This window comes from Mus musculus, chromosome 4 (assembly GCF_000001635.26).
Source record: "Mus musculus strain C57BL/6J chromosome 4, GRCm38.p6 C57BL/6J".
NCBI classification, from domain to species: Eukaryota; Metazoa; Chordata; class Mammalia; order Rodentia; family Muridae; genus Mus; species Mus musculus.
Window position 1 is genome coordinate 116,982,942 of NC_000070.6, and position 11,664 is coordinate 116,994,605.

An 11,664-nucleotide genomic window follows, 5' to 3' on the forward strand; every position below is an offset into this window, starting at 1 on the left:
CAAAAGGATGGATCATCTAGAGACTGCCATACCCGGGGATTCATCCCATAATCAGCCTCCAAACGCTGACACCATTGCACACACTAGCAAGATTTTGCTGAAAGGATCCTGATATAGCTGTCTCTTGCGAGGCTATGCCAGGGCCTAGCAAACAGAGAAGTGGATGCTCACGGTCAGCTATTGGATGGATCACAGGGCCCCCAATGGAGGAGCTAGAGAAAGTACCCAAGGAGCTAAAAGGATCTGCAACCCTATAGGTGGAACAACAATATGAACTAACCAGTACCCCCCGGAGCTCGTGTCTCTAGCTGCATATGTATCAGAAGATGACCTAGTTGGCCATCAGTGGAAAGAGAGGCCCATTGGTCTTGCAAACTTTATATGCCTCAGTACAGGGGAACGCCAGGGCCAAGAAGTGGGAGTGGGGGAGGAGGGGAGTGGGGGGAAGGGTTTCGGGGACTTTTGGGGTAGCATTGGAAATGTAAATGAAGAAAATACCTAATTAAAAAAATGAAAAAAAAAATAAAATAGGGCTAGAACTGCTCTTCTAGGAGTCTTGAGTTCAGTTCCCAACAACCATATTATGGGTCACAACCATCTGTAATGAAATTTGATATCCTCTTCTGTCATGCAGGCATAGATGCAAGCAAATGGAACACTCATATACATAAGTAATCTTAAAAATAAAATTAAAACTGACCAAAGAACTGAAAAAACATTTTGCCAGAGAAGATAGCAAACAAGCATATAAAATGATATTCAGAATATTACTAGGAAATTGTAAATTAAATCAAGACACCACTATACACTGTTAGGATAGCCAAGATCAAAATATTGGCAATAGCATGGAATAACAGAAATGCTCATTGCTGGGAGAATATAAAATAACACAGTCACTTTGGAAGTTAGTTTGGCTGGTTTTTGGTTTTGTTTTGTTTTGTTTTATAAGATTTTTTTATATAAGTACACTGTAGCTGTCTTCAGACACACCAGAAGAGGGCTTCTGATCTCATTACAGATGGTTGTTAGTCATCATGTGGTTGCTGGGAACTGAACTCAGGACCTTTGGAAGAGCAGTCAGTGCTCTTAACTGCTGAGCCATCTCTCCAGCCCCTTGGTTTTTTTTTTTTTTTTTTTGTAGCAAAGCTAAATGTAGTCTTAACATATGTTCCAGCAGTCATGTTCCTAGTTATTACTCAAAAGAGTCAAAATATATATACATACCCAAGCCTGAAAAGGAATATATATGAATATATTCACAATTGTCCCCAAAGCAACCAAAATGTTCTTCACACGGTGAAAAGATAAACTGTGATATATCCATACAATGGAATGTTATCTAGCAATAAAACAAAATAAACTTCACACACAGGAACCTCAATATGTATTCCATATTGTAAAAAGCCAATCTGAAAAAGCTATATGGTACCAACTCTATAAAATTATAGTTGCCAGTGTCCAGGAAAAACGGGGAAAGGTGTTAGTGAAACTAGCCTGTATGACGTGATCATGGATTTAACTTTTAGAAAAAAAAAGATGGGAGAGGTGAATTCATGTGGGTGTCTAGGACCGGGAAGATCCAGCAAGCATTTAGAAGGGACAGCTTGATTGACCAGAAGACATGTAGCACTCAGACACATTGGGTAAATTAGCATAGTTCAGCTAGTGTTTGTTGTAACCAGCTTACTGTCTTAGGGAAACGCAAAAGAAATCCTGCCTCTACCTTTTCCAATGACTGTAGGAGACACGCTGAGGCTACGAACTCTTCTGGAAGCGATACAGAAGCACATCCATTCTCCCTCCCTCATCTTCAAACTAGCTCAAGATGCATTCAAGATTGCTACTCCCACGGACAGCAGCACAGACGGCACTCTGCTCAACGTGGCCCTGGAGCTGGGGTTACAGGTATGAGTGTGACACTACTGTCCCAGCTTTAGGTTTCTCCAGGGGGAATGAACATGAGCCATGTCTGGATCTTTCTGTCTTCCAAAACATAAGTGCTAGGGTAGACAAAAAATAAGGACTCTAATAGAAGTGGCCTCCATTTAAAGTTGGGGCCAGAAGGAAAATCGCTTTAGGCACTATAGGATCCCCATCTTCTCTATCTCTACCTTCCTTCAAGTCAATCAAGGTATGATAAGAGTCTTATCAGCTGGGCAGTGGTGGAGCATGCCTTTAATCCTAGCACTTGGGAGACAGAGGCAGGCAGATTTCTGAGTTCGAGGCGAGGCCAGCCTGGTCTACAGAGTGAGTTCCAGGATAGCCAGGGCTACACCGAGAAACCCTGTCTCGGAAAAAAAAAAAAAAAAAAAGTCTTATCTGTTGTCAGTCTTGAGGAAGCTCTGTGTCTAGTGAGAGGGTTAGGGAGAAATTAAACATATCCACACAGAGAGAAAGGACCACTAACTAATTCAATAATGCAAAACATTTGTTATTGAGCTGGAAATGTATCTCATTTGGTAGAGTGCTTACCTACATGGAATAAGATCTAGGATGGACCCCTATTATTGCATAAACTGGGCATAGTGGGATATATCTCTAATGTCTGTTCTGGGAAGGTAGCTGCAGAAGGATTAGAAGTCCTAGGTCATGGAGAATTGAAGGTCAGCCTGGGCTAATGAGGCCCTGTCTCAAGCAAACAAAAAATAGCTATTCCATAAAAGAATAGTATGAGGTAGAAGGGAGGCAAGAATCTCATCTGTTAGGTGTGGCCCACTGGAAATGCCTCTTTTGTGTCTAGGTGATGCGGATGACCTTATCAACCCTTAATTGGAGGCGCCGAGAGATGGTTCGATGGCTGGTTACTTGTGCTACAGAAGTGGGTGAGTCTCACATCTCCCTCTTCCCCCTGGGGAGTTTCTAAGCCTGACTTTTGGGACAGGACCATGAATCCTTGGTGCTGTCATATTTCTATTCCTGGTGGCCTGGGAACGGATGTTCTGCTAGAAGATGGCCTCTGTGTCAGCCAGCCTCCGTGTCAGCCAGCCTAAGCTCTCATTGCTTGGACCATACCCTGATGTCAACAGCACTTTGACCCTCTGTGATTAGAGAAATATCTGAGAGAATGCTTTCAGCCACCAGTCCTCACGTGCTCCCTAGGGAGGGAGTTGGCTCAGTGGTTTGGTCCCAGTCTCAGTCTGTGCTTCTGAAAAACCACAAACAACCTGGCTTGGGAACCATTCTAGAACCCAAAGCCCCAGCACTATACTCTCCTCAAAGGCACTACTTGAGCTAGAACCCCTTGGGAAGCCTAGGGCCCCACCTTGAGGCCGACACACCCGGGGCTCTGTTGTTTCATCTTTATGAAGGGCTGAGGGTGCAGCAGAGACCTTCTGGGCTGGGATGGAAAGAGACCCCCAAATAGAGCCTGGCCATTTGGGATGCTCCCCTTACCCTGTTTGCCTCAGATCATCTCAGGACTGCTAAGGAGTAGGGAGAACTCGTGTGCAGGCCAAGTTCAGACCCCAAATCTGAGCAGACTTGAATTAGGACCAAGTAGCCACTGCTGACCTCAGGATCTCCCTGACAGGTGTGCGGGCCCTGGTGAGCATCTTGCAGAGCTGGTACACACTCTTCACCCCGACTGAGGCTACAAGTATTGTGGCTGCCACAGCCGTATCCCACACCACTATCCTGCGCCTCAGCCTTGACTACCCACAGCGGGAGGAACTGGCTAGCTGTGCTCGCACACTGGCCCTACAGTGTGCTATGAAGGATCCACAGAGCTGTGCCTTATCAGCTCTTACACTTTGTGAGAAAGACCACATTGCCTTTGAGGCAGCCTACCAGATTGCCATTGATGCTGCTGCCGGTGGCATGACTCATTCACAGCTGTTCACCATTGCCCGCTACATGGAGCTCCGTGGCTACCCGCTACGTGCCTTCAAGCTGGCCTCACTAGCCATGAGCCATCTTAACCTGGCCTACAACCAGGACACCCATCCAGCCATCAATGATGTGCTCTGGGCTTGTGCTCTCAGCCACTCTCTGGGCAAGAATGAACTGGCAGCTCTCATCCCCCTGGTGGTGAAGAGTGTGCACTGTGCCACAGTGCTTTCTGATATCCTGCGTCGGTGCACAGTGACTGCCCCAGGCCTGGCAGGCATCCCAGGCCGCCGCAGCTCCGGAAAGCTCATGTCAACAGACAAAGCCCCACTGCGCCAGCTACTGGATGCAACCATCAATGCCTACATCAACACCACACACTCCCGTCTGACACACATCAGTCCCCGCCACTATGGAGAGTTCATTGAGTTTCTGAGCAAAGCTCGTGAGACCTTCCTACTGCCCCAGGATGGTCACTTGCAATTTGCCCAATTCATTGACAACCTCAAACAGATATACAAAGGCAAGAAGAAGCTGATGCTGTTGGTTCGGGAGCGCTTTGGCTGAGAAAGTGGATCACTTGCTGCTAGGGCAGCCTGAGCTTCCAGGTCAGGACAAGGACTCTGAAACATCTGTCTACCCTGAGAGGACTCAGTACCACAGACCTAAGGATGGGAAGAGTCTGACATTCGCCAGTATTCCTGCCTTGGCAAGCTTCTCACTCCAGCTCTACAGTTCCTGAGGAGCTGGACCCTGCAGACCGGTCAGAAGCCCCCCCACAACATGTCACCTCACGCCCCTATATCCTGCGTGTCCTGGCCATTGGCCCCACTCCCTTGGCAAACACAGAACACTGTTCCGTCTCAGGGATTGCTTAACCAGAGAAAACAGAAGCATTTATGGTACTGTAAATACTATAGTATATGTGTCGTCAAGCATTGTAAAGCTGTAACTATTTATAATTCCGACTCTGATTTGACGGGCACTTAAAGTAGCTGTGGGTGGGAGAATAGGCTTGTTTTCTGAGGAGACTCACAACCATTTCTCAGGTTTCCCGTACAGAGTATATGCTGTTGGCAGTGGATAAGTGGGGGCGGCAGGGAGAAAAATGGACAGTTAAAATCCAAGTCTTATATGTCAGAAACTGTGGCCTGAAGATAGGACACCTAGCCTAATGGTCATTGAGGGGCAGAGGTCAAGAGTGGCTTAGATATTTGTCTCACAACGTTGTGAACACAGAAGCTCCGGCCTCTGCCTCACACACTCCAGGAGCCTGATGAACACCTGAATAACAAGTGCAGGGAGAAGACGAAGGTCCAGGAAGCCGCTGAGCTTACAAGATACATCTGCTCTGGTCACCTTTATGTTAGAGAATCTGCTCTCATCTCCAGTGTGTATGTGTGTATGAACATGTGTCTGTGTACAAAGATACACGTGTGCATGCCTGTGTCAGTTCTGTTAATTGTGTGACATGTGTTAGACTGGGTTTCATTTGTGAGTGATAACACATACCTAAGTGTTAAGTGTACTCATGTCTTCATGTTTAGTGTATGTGTGTATCTAGGCTCACACGGGTACCTATGTGTAAACATGTTTGTCTCTGAAGGTATGCCTGCTGACCATGATGTGTCTTTATGCGAGTGGTCTCTACGTGTAGTCTGTCAGTGTCTTCACACTTGAGGCTCTGCATGAGTGTGCCTTCCGCCAACTCTCTCTTGCCCATCCGTCCCTTAGTCTCTTGCTAGCTGAGCACTGTTATGCATCCTGTGCCTCCTCTGTTTACCTTCTCTCAGCAAACACGTTTCTAAGCACGTGTCCCTCTGCTCTTAAGACTGGCCACTTTTGCTCCATAGTTCTTTTTTTACACAAACGTGTTTTCTTCCTCCAACTCTCTACCTCAAACTTCCTCTGCCTACTCTCATCATAATCTCATTGGTAGCTCACTCGGAGGCTGAGGCTGGTATTCCTTTAGCCTTGCCCTTCCTAGTTTCTAGTTCTAGCGGATAAGCCCCATCTTAGCCCATGCTGACCTCCACAGTGTATCACGTTTGTACTACTTCATGACCCCTATGCTTAGCCTGGAATTATAGGAGGTAGCAAGGGCATTCAGAAGACTCAGTTGGATACAGGTGTCTTCGGTGTTTACTGTTTTGTCTTAGTTCCTGAGTTGGGTGGGGTTTGATAGGGAAGGGGTGGTGTAGTTAGAGAATGAACTGAGGACCTTTCTGTCTGACTGACTTTATTTTTCTCTTTGAAACCTACTTGTCATCTTTTTTATTCCAAGCTGACCAGTAAGTTGTATTCGCTGTTCGTGGCTACTAATAAATGTGTTACTGTCCAGCCAAGGGCCCCTACACTGTCTCAGCCCAATGGGTTGGCAAAAAAAGGAGAAGCCACTCCCATTTCTGTATCATGATTGCCCTTTTTTAGCAAGTATGTGAACTCAGTGCTTTTCTATGAATAAATCATGGCTCACAGAAATGATTTTTCTAAAAGCAGAAATTGTGTTCTCTCAGTAAATGAGGCCCTTCTCTCCTTTGATGGGACAGGGAGCTGGTTGGGCCTAAACAGAGATGTAATGACCAGTTGGAAGATTCCTCACATCACACCCATGCCCATAGCTCTAAGGCACCCCGAGACTCTGACCTAGGAAACAGTACTCTCCTAATACCACACGGTGATCAGGGCACAAGAGTCTGAGAACACCAGTGGGTATTCTCAGAAGATGGTGCACAGTGAACTTAAAGGCCAGAGGACCCTTTGGCTTCAGAGACCTTTTTGCCTAAGGCTACGATCTTAAGCAACTAAGCTCTGTATGTTTCTGCCCTCCCATACGACGGCATCAAAACTGAAGTCTCCTTAGTTCCTGTTTCCTTTAGCTCCTCTTTCCCTCCTGAACTCTGAAGTGTTTTAGCATCTTCTGTGCCCCCTTTTGAGCTGCTTCTCCTTCCTTCAGAGACACACAGCCCTGTGTTACAGGGACCCTGACCCTTGTCTATAAATGCCATAGCTCCAACTACCTGGAAAGCTGTACCTATTATCATGTCACTCCTGAGCTCGCATGGCTGTTAGCATATCGGTAGTGTGAGCCTGGTGTTAATGCTGTAGTGTGTGCTCACGTCTTCCCTGATACCTGAGCCCCAGACTGGGGGAGACTATGCAGAGGAAGCATAACAAAAGGAACAAAGGAGCCGGGCTGCTGGTACCGCCTTTAATTCCAGCACTTGAGAGGCAGGTAGGTGGATCTTTGTGAGTTTGAGGTCGTGTGTGTGTGTGTGTGTGTGTGTGTGTGTGTGTGTGTGTGTGTGTGTGTGTGTGAGAGAGAGAGAGAGAGAGAGAGAGAGAGAGAGAGAGAGAGAGAGAAACGGGGGGGGGCTGGGCAGGAAAGGAGGGGGCTTCAGAAAGAACTGAGGATCAGGACATAAGCCTTTACAAAAGAACATGCTAGACTCCAACTCTGGAAGTTTTATTCTCCTGGAAACAATCTCTGTTGGTGGCACTTGAGCAGAAAGGCATGTACTCAATTCTGTCGAAGCAGGCGTGAATGTTTGTGTACAGCATCCACAAAGGCTCCTACACGTTCTGGGTCCATGTCAGGGTAAAGCCCATGCCCTAGGTTGGCAATGTAGCGTTGAGGCCCAAAGTCATCCAGCATTTGCTGCACCAGCCGACCGATCTCTTCCTAGAGAACCAAGAGGGTACTGTCTACAGGAGAGGCCAGCAAAGCTGCATCCTCCCTCCACACACATGCACAGGAGTGCTTCTACACAGTGTGACTGTCATTAACAACGTATCAGACTCCTCATATGTCCCAAACATTAAGAAAATAGAAGTGGGGAGCCTGTGAGGTGACTCAGCAGGTCAGGTGCTTGCTATGCAACCTCTGATGACCTCCGTTCAATCACTAGGACCCGTACAAAGGTAGAAGAAGAAAACTGACTCCACAAAGTTGTCCTAGACCTCCTCATATGCACCATAGATACAGACCCAACACACAATAATAAAAAATAAATATTTCCAAAAAATACAAATGAGAGCTGGGTGTGATGGGGTATATCCATAATCCTAGCACTTTAGGGGAGAGAGGCAGGAACCTCAAGTTCCTGGCCAACCTCAGCAATACAGTGAGGTTGAGGCTAACCTGGGCTACATGAGACTCTGTCTCAAAACAGGGAGGCAGGGTTAGGAACTTAACTCAGTGGTAGAAAGCCTGCCCAGCAAGCAAGCACAAGGTTCTGGGTTGGGTCCTTAGCTTCAAGGAGTGTCCGTGGGTGGGACAGACAAATGGACAGCCACAAAAATAAAATTTAAATTGTAAAAATGTCCTGCTTTCTTAGAGTTTACATTGTGTGTACAGAACTGAGGAAAGGAGAGACAGGTACAATAAACCATACACATGTGATTCCCAACTATTGCACAGTACACAGAGAAAACTTTGTACACTTATGTTGGACCCAATTATTACCTCAGATGCATACAAGGCACAGGGATCCAGGTTCCCCTGCAGGGTCACTGCCTTCCCGACACGTTCCCTGGAAGCAGAGCCATTGCCACAGTCTCGCTGCATTATTTGGGGATTTTACCTCCTCCACCTCAGCCTCTCCTGCCCACTCCTCTGTCACTCACCGGGCTTTCTTTGGAGCCACTGTCCAGTCAAGTCCAACTACCTCATAGCCAGCCTGGGCCAGCTCTTCCAGGGCAAAATGTCCATCCTTAGCAAAGATGATCTGGAGAGAAAGAGCAGATCGCTGATGCTAAGCCTTTCTCGGGTGCACTTTTGCTGCCCTCCAGTGGTGATTTCAGTTTATGCAGGCTGAGTGCTGCAACCTTCACTCCACCTGTCCCAGTCCTCACCATGGGCACTGGTGCCAGGCCTGCCTTCTGCAACCCAGCCTTCACTCGCTTGGCCACATCACGAATGTAGGGCAGTGCAAACTTGCTGAAGAGCTCGGTGCCAAGATGTCCTGCGTGGGACTCAAAGAGCTGCAATGCCTATAAACAGGTGACAAGAAAAACACACAAAGAGGAAGTACCTCAGGCTCCATAGACACATGATATCTTAATTCTCCTCAGGTGACTTTAAACCCTGACACATTCCCTGAGGCACAACAAGTTTTGCCTTAAAAGAAAAAATAGAAACCAGCAGCGGTTGTGCACACCTTTAATCCCAGCACTTGGGAAGCAGAGGTAGGGGGACCTGTGAGTTTGTGAGTTTGAGGCCAGCCTAGTCTACAGATTGAGTTTCAGGACAACCAAGGATACACAGAAAGAAAAGAAAAAAGAAAAGAAAAGAGAAAAGAGAAAAAAGAAAAGAGAGAGAAAGAAAGAGAGAGGGGCAGGCAGTGGTGCACATGATTTTAACCCGAGCACTGGGGAGGCAGAAACAGGTGAATCAAAAATAATAATAACAATAAAGTTTTACCTTCTCCAGACCCTCAGACCTTAAAGCCCTGCTGACAGTCTCAGGAAGGGCTAAGAATCTACATGGTTCTCAACCTGTGGGTCACAACCCCTTCTGGGTGGAATGACCCTCTCTCAGGGGTCGCATATCAGATCTCCTGTATACCAGATATTTACATTACAATTTACAACAGTAGGAAAAGTACAGCTATGAATTAGCAACAAAATCATTTTATAGTTGGGGGTCACCACACCATGAGGAACTGTATTAAAGGGTCACAGTATTAGGAAGGTTGAAAACCACTTAGATACTCTAACCAGATCATTGGAGGAAAAGTAACATCCCTGCTTTCTCCAGTTTGGGAAACCATTTACCTATTTGTCCCTAAAGACTCACCTGAGCACCAGCAGCCACTTGTCCTATTAGGTATGGGACCAGAACATCAGTGAGTATGCCAAGCAGCTTGTGACTGGCCTGTGGCCTTTGGTAGAGCCATCGTTTGGCCTGAGCCATGGTGCTTGAACTGCCGCCTTCAACCATGTATGTCATTAGGGTCCACTACAAAAAGATGAGGACGGCAGACACAGGATCCCTTGTCTATTCCAGACCTAGGAGCCTGACCTCTCCATGCTCCCATCCACACCCCTGGCCGCATTACCGGAGCACCAGCAAAGCCAATTAGTGGCACACGTCCGGCCAGCCGTTGTCGAGTAAGGGTGATGGCTTGGAACACATAGCCTAACTCTGAAGCCGCTGCTGCTGGATCCCGTAGACGCTCTAAGTCCCGCTCTTCTCTTAATGGCTCTGGAAAGCTGGGTCCTTTGCCAGGTACCATGGTCACCTCCATGCCCAATGCCTTAAGGGGGATAAAATATATGGGTACACAGCCTGGAACTCAGAGGTTTCTGTTCAACGTATGCAACAAAGAAAAGACTAAAACCTCCTGCAAACTCCATCCCTAGCGTTTGCCGCTTCCCCGTTATGTATTTAAACCTGACAAGACAGAGGATTTCCAATGAGTGCCTTCCTCCCTCTCCCCTCTTTTTTTAAAGTCCACAATCCAGGATCAGGATTGAGTACCTGGGGTACAACAAGGATGTCAGAGAAAATTATGGCAGCATCCAGAGGAAACCTTCGTAGTGGCTGCAGGGAATAGCAAGTAGGTTAGTAAGGAGACACACTGGGGGCATGAACCCCACCCTGGTTCGTGGGGCCCTCACCTGTAGAGTCAGTTCACAGCAAGCCTCGGGAGATCGGCAGGTGCTGAAGAAGTCCTGGGCAGCCCTGGTTTCCCTAAACTCTACAAGGGGAGATGGAGGACAGGACTCAGCCACAAGGTCTTCCAAAGTTACTATCTTCTCCTATCTTCACCATCTAGAATTTCAGGTTTTATCTAGACCACAGCTTTGCCCCTGACCTGGTAAGTAGCGGCCTGCCTGTCTCATGCACCAAACGGGAGTATAGTCTGTTTCCTCTCCCCAGGCTGCTCTCAGGAACGTGTCATTCTTCAGCTCCGGGAAATTCTGGAGTCTGGAGATCAGGTGAAAGGTACAGGTAGGAGTAAATGTCATTATGCTAGACTGGGATTCGGGGAGGGCACCGGTCCAGTCAGGCCGTTATCTGCCTACTCCAGACCAGCTTGCAAACCATGGCTCCCCGCCCACCGCCTCCCCTCTATCAAGTGGCGCACAAGCTCCCAGGAGGAGGGCCCCACTAGGGCCTCTTTCCTACACATTTGTCCACTTTCCCAAACTCAAAGAAACTGGAGGGACTAGAGAAGTGGAATGAAGATCCAGTAAGGGGATTAGGGGAAAGGAGTTAATTTGGGGAACCGAGCGGCAAGCATGAGAAGCTGGGATCCCCAAAACGAGAAAGGATCAAAGCTGATGGTCCCAGGTGCTAGTTAGAAGTTCTGAGTCACCTCGAAAGAAAGTCTCGGGACGCAGTCCCGCACGGTAGTCCCTGGAATGGAGACTGCGGGAAGAGGGGGGGGCAGGGAGCGGGAAAGGTTCTGTTCCATGACTGCAAGATTTGGAATCTCAGCGACTTGGGTTCAGACTTGGAGAGCTCCAATAAAAATAAGAGTTTAAGGACATATCCCTGAATTGGAAGACTCGGATCAGAAAGTAACGTAGCCACAAGCGCGTGCAGCAGAAAACTCACCCGAACCCGTTCGCCTCCATGGTAAACAGTAACTGAGCGGTCTCCGCTTTAATCTGAGGCTCCGCCCCGACACCCCAGTCCCCGCCCCTTCCTGAAGAGAACCCTGGGCGGCGCCATATTGAGAACCACGTGACCGATCCAGTGACAGCTGTGGGGCTGCCCTCCCTGCTGCCCGTAGGACCCAAACAATTTTTTACCGTAAAGTCCACTGTTGCGACGCAGTAGCAAATGCCCCAAAGAAATGACTTCCCAATACATGTTAAAACTTTTCTCAT

The 11,664-nt window shown here is 47.7% G+C and overlaps 2 protein-coding genes across 4 annotated transcripts in view; one reads left to right on the forward strand and one right to left on the reverse strand.

Annotated features, from left to right (window-relative positions):
- Positions 1 to 6,164, forward strand: part of Zswim5 (zinc finger SWIM-type containing 5) — a 111,704-nt gene extending 105,540 nt beyond the window's left edge. The window contains exons 12-14 of the mRNA NM_001029912.2: positions 1,742 to 1,905; positions 2,741 to 2,822; positions 3,530 to 6,164. Coding sequence (NP_001025083.1) covers positions 1,742 to 1,905; positions 2,741 to 2,822; positions 3,530 to 4,392 — 1,109 coding nt within the window. The 3' untranslated portion in view covers positions 4,393 to 6,164. The remainder of the gene's footprint in view (positions 1 to 1,741; positions 1,906 to 2,740; positions 2,823 to 3,529) is intronic.
- Positions 6,165 to 7,023: 859 nt separating this feature from the next.
- Urod (uroporphyrinogen decarboxylase) lies at positions 7,024 to 11,495 on the reverse strand. 3 transcript variants are annotated; one of them, NM_009478.4, is made up of 10 exons: positions 11,390 to 11,472; positions 10,644 to 10,756; positions 10,447 to 10,526; positions 10,307 to 10,369; positions 9,885 to 10,082; positions 9,623 to 9,784; positions 8,680 to 8,817; positions 8,452 to 8,552; positions 8,291 to 8,357; positions 7,024 to 7,507 (listed from the first exon to the last, which is right to left on the reverse strand). In NM_009478.4, exons 1-10 carry the CDS (start codon positions 11,407 to 11,409, stop codon positions 7,346 to 7,348), a joined length of 1,104 nt encoding a protein of 367 aa, NP_033504.2. In that variant the 5' UTR covers positions 11,410 to 11,472; the 3' UTR covers positions 7,024 to 7,345. The 3 variants fall into 3 exon arrangements, with proteins under 3 accessions (NP_033504.2, XP_006502994.1, XP_006502995.1); XM_006502931.2 differs by lacking the exon at positions 10,307 to 10,369 and having other exon boundaries at positions 7,271 to 7,507; positions 11,390 to 11,495; XM_006502932.2 differs by lacking the exon at positions 9,623 to 9,784 and having other exon boundaries at positions 7,271 to 7,507; positions 11,390 to 11,495.
- Between the last annotated feature and the right edge of the window lie 169 nt (positions 11,496 to 11,664).

Excerpts from the sequence above, each read along its gene's own strand:
- Urod (NM_009478.4), bottom strand. The coding sequence starts at position 11,409 with ATGGAGGCGAACGGGTTCGG. Across the intron at positions 10,527-10,643 it reads GGCAGGCCGCTACTTACCAG|AGTTTAGGGAAACCAGGGCT; the intron begins GTCAGGGGCAAA and ends CTCCCCTTGTAG. Across the intron at positions 7,508-8,290 it reads GTGCCTTGTATGCATCTGAG|GAAGAGATCGGTCGGCTGGT; the intron begins GTAATAATTGGG and ends TTGGTTCTCTAG.